General features: G+C 34.1%; 1 protein-coding gene across 1 annotated transcript; it reads right to left on the minus strand.

The window, feature by feature from the left end:
• Positions 1-1,817: 1,817 nt before the first annotated feature.
• On the minus strand, positions 1,818-6,358 carry LOC115973579 (WD-40 repeat-containing protein MSI3-like). Its single transcript, XM_031093849.1, has 6 exons — positions 5,967-6,358; positions 5,339-5,662; positions 5,092-5,235; positions 4,468-4,592; positions 3,418-3,513; positions 1,818-2,455 (listed from the first exon to the last, which is right to left on the minus strand). The coding sequence occupies exons 1-6, from the start codon at positions 6,282-6,284 to the stop codon at positions 2,236-2,238; spliced, it is 1,227 nt and encodes a 408-aa protein (XP_030949709.1). The 5' UTR covers positions 6,285-6,358; the 3' UTR covers positions 1,818-2,235.
• Between the last annotated feature and the right edge of the window lie 2,347 nt (positions 6,359-8,705).

Consider the following 8,705-nt stretch of genomic DNA (forward strand, 5'->3'; position numbering starts at 1 on the left):
AGTCGCACAGCAGATAACTAGAGTTTATCTCTGTTTGTTGCAGTAATTTCTTTATTTTTCAAATGCTTGTAATTATCCTATAAATGAAAATCCATACGGAAGCCTGGAGATTGATTTGGCCATACGGAATGATTTTAGTCATTTTACCCATAAATAATAATAATATATACCTGTTTTAAGGATTGATTTTACCATAAATAATAAGGGTAATAATATGTTTGTGAAGTTACTACCTAAATACTTGAATTTCAGTCCTTACTCCTCACACCCTAGAAGCACTTATATAATATATATATATATATATATATATTAACTATCATGACAAAAGTGGTTATACCTACTCTAAAGTTGTGAATGAGTTTTGATCTTAATTAAATAATTCGAATAGGAAACCAAATAATATACTACTAGACTCTGAGTCTCTTTTAGTTTTTGGGTAAAAAAAAAAAAAATGAATATGTGGGATAAGTTTTGTAGATTGGAGGAGTTTTAAAACTAATAAAAGAGTGATTCTATTTTGTAGGGAATTAATGAGTAGAAGTAGGAATTTAAATCAACCTAAAAGTAGGAGTTTATTAGAAGCAGGAAGATAAAAAAAAAAAAATGAATACGTGGGATAAGTTTTGTAGATTGGAGGAATTTTAAAACTAATAAAAGAGTGATTCTATTTTGTAGGGAATTAATGAGTAGAAGTAGGAATTTAAATCAACCTAAAAGTAGGAGTTTATTAGAAGCAGGAAGATATTTCAATGTAGAAGTAAAAATTTATTATTTTTGTCAATTTACTATTTTAACCTCATTTTTAAGTTTTAGGTAGGGATATTTTTGACAGTAAATAAAGCAATAACTAACTTTCTTTTGCCAATTTACTATTTTAATCTCATTTTTAAGTTGTTGCTTAATTAATTTAGGGGTATTTTTGACAAGAAAAAAAAAAAACTAACTTTCTGAATCCTCTTAATATATACAGATAATAGAAATTAATTTTTTTAATTAAAAAGGCTAAATTTTCACAGCACAGGTTAAGATTATTATTTGTAAACATAGAAAATTCCATGATTTATTTCTAAAATCATGTGAAATTGATTTTTTTTTTTTTTTGGATGGAAGAAATTGAATTGATTCTAGTCTCATGTTTTCTTTGGGAGATGTCCCACAAAAGATGTCCACATTCCAAAATAAGTTTATAAAATGATACTTTTCAAAATTACCTTAAGAAACCAACGTCTTTCTGAAATTTTTTTAATTAGTGTTGGATAAATTATGCTTTTATGTGAATTATACAAACCAATAAATAATGATCCCTTGAAAGTTGAGTTTACAAAGATGCACAACTAATCTGGGGCAAGCAGGAAGGAGCATTGGAATTCAAATCATCGGATATTATTTTTTATGATAATGTTTTATCCGCTTCAAAATCAAACTCAGATACTGAACCAACCCATTGATGCGTAGGTTTTTTTAATCACTATCCATCGATAGCACAGTAGATAACAAGGTTAGAGAATCGACCCATTGATAGCGTAGGTTAATATGATCTTCATTCACTAATGAATACGAAGGACCCCTTGTCGATTGCACTTCTCATGAACATTACGAAGAATGATATGCTAGATAATACTAAGCATGGGGAGCATATGCCAAAAACCAAGCACACCATTAACAAAGAATGTAATGGCTAATGTGATCCATTTCAAATGGACCTTGGTATGGTAAAGTGTCCCAGAGAGGAAGCTCATAACAAACTAGAACCTTAAGAAACCCTATCTTAAGTGTGAAGCCCACAGGTAAGAAAAAGAGATAATATATGTACAATATGCATGAAATAATTATTGTCTTTCTAACAAGGATATACTGATAATGGCTGGAAAAAGAAAAAAAACAAAACATAAGTGATCCCAGTGGGAGCACTAGGGCTCTGCAAAAACCATAACAAGAGGATGTAAATCAAAAGAACATACAGAATTATCACTACAGTATGGAACCCCAAGATGTTCTGACCCAGAAGACAGAACACCTAAGATGGTTCCTAACTGACAATGTTACCACACATCAATATATTAAGGACTCCAGAATCTACAGAATTTTCAAGTTTGGTGATCATTTCGAGCAAAAGTTGAAAATGTGGTTTCCACCTAAAGCTCGCAACTACAACTGAAACTGAAAGTAAAAGATTGCCTGTTCCACCTAAAACTAGTGAAAGATTGACTTTAGAGCAAGGGACCACATCCATAATTAGTCATCAGCATCTTGCACGTCATCATCGTCTTCTCGATATATACTCTCAGCCATTTGCCAGACCTGAACAGTGTTGTCATCGCCTACACTCGCAATGACCCATGGTTGATACTTATTCCATGAGAAATCTGATATCTTTGCCTTGTGACCCCCGTGGGAAAATAGAAGCTCTGGAGGACCATCTTCAGCATCTCCCTCTAATTGCTCATCTCCAATCCTGAAGGCATTACGTAACAGTTAGACAAGGCAAAAGATTCATTGTGTGCAAAACTCAAACAAATATATGAATCTAAACTCAGTATGATATACTTCAAAAATAAGAGGACACCATAACTTTAATTCCTTTCTGTAAAATTTCTACCAAGAAATAGCTTCCCGAAATTTCAATGAAGTTTTGGAAATGGACAAAGTTTTCTCTAAAGCAAGTTGGAGGAGTCCTCCAACCCATTATGTAGCGATTCATAATACCTTCCATGTGTATTAAATCACATGAGATTAAATAAATCTTAACAAGTCACAGACCAATAGTATACAAGGATGGTCTTGTAAACAGCCACATAGTGGGCCAAACCAGTTTGGAGGACAATTCAGTTTGTATTTGGTAATAAGATGAAACCACATCAATATTGAAATTAAAGATTAATAATAGCTAGAAAAAGCTAATATTTAAATGCCAAAATTGCTTCTTAATTATCATTATGCATGATTTAACGTATACTAATCAAGATTCATAGATTGTGGTAAGGGAAGTGTCAAACATCAACCAGACAGAGATGATATGCAAATAAATTTCATGACAAAGTATTTAAACGATTGTGATTAATGCATGCATCGACCACATGTTCAGCAAGAGGTTCCACTGAGAATAATTACTGATAGCTTTATCTGGTATTCCTATTATACGCCTTCCATCATTTTGTCTAGAGCAAAATATAACAGTGGTGACTGTATGGTTGGGTAAGTCAACTATATTCGATTCCCAAGTCAGTCCAATTATGAGACATATCTGAAATGGCAGGTGCTAATGTCCTGTACTCAATCAACCAAATGTTGCATAAAGAAATAAATAGAAGTAAGAAAAATATATAGTGGCTGTAAATGTTTTTTTATTTTTATTTTTAAAAAAAGAAGGAAATAAAACTGAGGATATTTCTAACAGCTAGTCCTGATGTGCAGTACCTGTTAAGATCCCAAACCATCAACCTTCTATCATCAGCAGATGATGCCAGCACGGTTTCATGATTAGGGTCCCATTCTACCTGGAAGACTTCCTCCCTGTAAGAAACATATCCAGGGTGAGATATTGCCATTCCATACTTCATACTCTAATTTATCTCAAAACAATATGACAAGACCCACAGAGATTTCTTGGCATAAAAGAATACAATGTCAAACTATGGTAAGAACATAAAATAGAGAATCATATAAACACATTTGAGTATCAACCAAGATGTCAAGCAAGTATAATTTGCTTCTCTTGTGCCATATTAGTTTGTTAAAGAGTAAATCAATCAATTGACCAAGCAGCAAAAGTATCAGTTTGCACTTAACACTCCCAAGAAACAAAGTTTGAGATAATGATAATCTATAACCGTAATTCCATTGCTAGACAAAAATGAGTCAAAAAATGTTATAGTCTAATGGCAGATGGAAGTCTAAACTTAACAGTATAGACCCCCAGCATTCAAGGAAATATCAAGGATATCAATATTATTAGCTCTTAAGAGAACAAGAAAATGAGGGGTTTCACCAAGAACTTATTGACTACCATGCAAAAAATGGAACCACTGCTTCAAGAATCAATTAAAAATTAGTTCTTGATATACATACTACACATACTTTGAACATGTAAAATAGTTTAATTTTGTCAACAGATTTGATTTCAAAGTAATATACTGACTAAAGGTGCACCAAAAGCCAAATATCACTTCATTTTCACAGCCCATAATTCATTAAAAATTATTTATAAGAACTTTTTAGTCTGTCTATTTTGGGGAGTTGGCAAGAATTCTGACATGATGAAAATATTGCATAGATGATAGTTTCAACTACAATAGCCATTAAGAGAAGCACACATTTGAGAATAAATGTTATTAAAATTGGCAAAGGAATTGGCTTTGCAAGAGAAAAAGAGGAAGAGGGGGGGGGGGGGGGGGGATTGGGGCAAACAAAGGGCAGGTCATTCACAGATAATTCACTCATGATACCGAAATATGAAGAAGAGCATACGTGTGACTGCTTAAAACATGCAGTGGCACGCTTAGCTTCCTTGTATCAAAGAGACCAATGGTGGTATCTGAAGATGCTGTAGCCAATATCCATTCATTGTAAGGATTGAAAGAAAGATAGTTCACCTGGAATCACCATAAAAGAATCATCTCCATAATATTCATACTAGAACCAAGAATTGCAGAAAATCAGAGGCCAACAATGTTTGCATTTCAAGAGATGGAGATGCAGAGAGAGACAGAGGGTAACAAAGATCTCAATTCAACATCAGTAACAAAGGTTGGTTGACACTACGAAACAGAACTTGCTAGTATATATGTTATACATAAACTAACCAGCAGGCTTTCCCAAGACCTTATAATTAATTGCATCAATAAAACACAATTATTATTATTATTATTATTATTATTATTATTATTATTATTATTATTATTATTTTTATTTTTATTTTTTATTTTTTATTTTTTTTTGCTGAGGACAAAACAAAATAAAATGCATCCAGCACACTTATTATTATGGAAATTCAGAAAAAAATTCACAGAAAATTTAGAGCACATGGTAGGTAAGACATAAACAATTGGAGAGCCACTGTCACAGAAATGAATATGCTTTCAAGATTGTCACCTCTCTCTCGTGAGCTTTGACAGATTGTTGGGGTTGGTTTGTGCGCAAGTCCCAAATCATCAAATGACAATCGTCCCCCACAGACCCAAACAAATTTTCATTCTTTGAATGCCAGGATACATCTTCCACCAACATTTCATGAGCCTGTGAGATACATTCGCAAGTCCCATAAACAAAGTATCAAAAGCAGCATGACTAACACACCAACATCAACCACCAATATGTAAAATTTGACTTGGAAAATTACCTTGTAAACATGCAATGCATCAAGCACCTTATCTTGAGCCGCAGCAGACACATCCCACATACATATCTTACAGTCATGCGAGCCACTCAAGAGGTATCCCTCCTTACAGGGACTCCAAGACAACCCATACCCTTCCATATCATGACCCCTTAACCTCAAATCAGGCTCACAGTCACCCCCTTGTTGCTTCTCCAATTGCTTGCTACAATCAAATACATACACATCACACCCACTTGTCTTTGCACCCACAACTACCGGGTTCTGTGGCATACACCGTGCCCTATTCACTTCTCCATCAACACGTATCTTCTGCGTCACCTCCACCTACAAACATTCCAAACAAAACAATCAAACCTTGAAATCTCAACACTGAGTACCCACGAAACAATTCTTGAAAGGAATACTCTTGAGTCATTTTTTTGCCCATGAAACCACCAAAGACTCGGTTCATATAAATAAACTCAGCTAGACATTTTAACAAACACTTGGTACGCACAAAAAATTCATAAAAATATCAAAATACAAAAAGACCCACAAAACAATTCACAAAAACACTAAACACCCACAAAATAACTCTCCAAAACAAGCATAAAAACCACAAAAAAAAAAAAAAAAAAAAAACACGGACCTTAGGTGTGAGGGGGTTTTCAGCATCGCCATTGATGTTGGCTTCAGAAGCTTTGCTAGGAAGGTGAGCATCGGCGACCATGAGAAAATTAGGGACACCCGAGGAAGTGTGGGTCCCGAAGACGAGCTTTTGAACGGCGAAAGATGAATCCGAGGTGTGGGTGGGCGGTTGTGGGACCCATTGGACAGTGAGAGACGGCCATTCGATAGGGTGGGATATGATCAAATCGTAGAGGAACGGCGAGTTCTTCTTCCACACTGTGTACTCTTCCTCTAATTGAACCAGACTCGGCTCGTCTTCTCGTTGTTGTTCCGCCATTTCTTTTCTGAGAGAGTTGGATATCGGTTTCCCGCCAGAAAAAAAAAATATATATATGGGTATGGAGGGAAATAAGGGAAAGGGAGGGTTTTGAGGGTTTTATATATGGTATAGAATGGAACTTGGAAGAATCAACCTTTTTTTTGGGGGCAGTGGGCTTTTATATTGTTTAGATAAGCCCAAAATGCAAATTCATAGTTCAGGTTTATAAGTGCCAGGTCCAAATAAAAGGATGTAGAAGATGGGTCCAAAAAATACTATTAATAATTTTACTGTTTTGTCAATGATGTTAGATTTTTCTTTTGGAAAAAAATAATGTTGTGAAATAATCAATATGCATTGATTTCGGTGTCAAATTGTGGGTTAGGTGTCAGATCGGGCGATAGTTATGATTACTTTTCACTACTCCAAACCACTAGATCTTTAAGTAGAATTGAGGTTAGATTATGGCTCAACCCATATGAATGAGCATTTGTAACCCTCTTACTATCCCTCTTATGAGTTACCACATTAGTTCTTAAAAGTGTTGATGTTTATTTTGGAAGCAAAAATGTTATGAAATAGAGCATTTTTCTTTCTTTGAAGTTTAAATAATCAATATGACATTGTTGTGGTTAAGGTTTTGGTGCAAGTTATGACTACTGGGTTAGAATCATTAGATAATGAATTCAAACTTTAAGAAACAACGATGTGATGGTCTTAACTTAAAGATTATTACTTTTTAGTTTTTAGTTTTTACTGCTTGGAATCACCAAATCTTCAAGTGGAATATTGAAGTTAGATTATAGCTCAATCCACATGAACGAGCATTTGCAGGTTGCAACCCTCTTACCACATAAGCTCCTTGGGGATTGATTTTGGATAATCCTTCTTTGAAACACTTTGGTAGTGCTCCTTTTTATTGGAATCAAAATAATGAATCCGAGCACACGGAGCCATCTCTTTATCTTTATGTCAAGAGATTTGGATGCTCAAGTAGAATTTGGAACATTCCAAAAACTTGGGGATCCGACTACAAGACGACAAGTAGTCTGATACAAGATTGATTTCGTCGAGGTACTGCAGAAGAAAAAACTGCAAAATCCGATCCAATTTATCGTAATTGATTAGTTAACATGTTGGTTAACCGTATTCTGAAACACGGAAAAAAATGATATTTCATTCATGAGTGTGTTAATACGAGAAGGGAGGTGGGCGGGGTATCGATCCAAAGCTCGAGTATGTGGTCAAGGCTAGAACCCATGGTTATGGACCCGAATCCATTAGCATTAGTATGGAACATTTTCTTTTCCAAGTGAAATCCCCTAGTATATGAAAGAGTGAAAAAGTGCTTTCGTTGTTGTGGAAATACCGTTATCTATGGCCACAGATGGTCTTTCTAATGCGAAGATGTCAGTTAAGGAGAGGAAAGGAAAACCTTTGAAATTATTTCAATATTGGACCTTGGACATATAATAGTTCCGAATCGAATCGTTTCAATGTTTTTTTTTTACTTTCTTTATCTTTATTTTTATTGTCTGAATATTCAAGAGCTAAGACCATTCCAATGCTCCTTTTCGCCATGCATAAACTACGAGAAAGGAGCAATTATAGTTACATTGGGATAGAATTTTCACAAATTATTTCTGCTTTACCATTCTTATATTTTATCTATTTAAAAAAAAAAAAAAAAAAAAAATCAATATGTGATACATGACCATGTAATGTTCACGTACTAGAAAGTAGACCCCATGTCTAGCATATCACAGACTGTTATTTAACTTATTTCCAAGTGGATAACTTTGGTCCTTTGGCAATTTGCAATTTTTTTTTTTTCATAATTTCTTTTTTTTTTTTTTTTTTTTTTTTTTTTTTTTTTTTGTTTGACAATGACTTCTGACTTCTTTTATTGCTACGTAGTTTACTTGGGTCAACTTATGATTATTCTTTACAAACAATACATACACAATGCAATATGCGACAAATAAAGAACTGATAAATTTGCAAATGTTTGTGTCAACTATGTCAAGTAGATGGAAAATAAGATTATCCTTCAATCTGAATTTGTCAAATGTTTTCAGAATGCTACACATTCAAACCGCCGCCAATTGAGATTAAGAATCCAACTATATTTAAACTCTCTACTTTCTCAATGGTGATGGCGATGTACATAGAAGAGTCATGCATAAGGATCTCCGAGAAGGAAACAGGAAAAATCCCAGTTATTGTTACTTGGTTTCCAATCTAAGATTACGTGATGCAATTGTAAAAAATGACCCCTAGTTCAGTCCTGCAATGGATGTAACCAAAGAATTAGTCATTTGTTTAACATTTTTGGGTATAAGTGTTGAAACTTGAAACTAATATAAAATATGAAAAACCTAAAATGCATTTTGAAAAAGAAAGAAAGTTTTAGGGGTCAAGATTTGGGCGGTTGGTTTA

The sequence above is a fragment of the Quercus lobata genome, unplaced genomic scaffold, assembly GCF_001633185.2.
Source record: "Quercus lobata isolate SW786 unplaced genomic scaffold, ValleyOak3.0 Primary Assembly Scq3eQI_284, whole genome shotgun sequence".
Classification (NCBI taxonomy): domain Eukaryota; kingdom Viridiplantae; phylum Streptophyta; class Magnoliopsida; order Fagales; family Fagaceae; genus Quercus; species Quercus lobata.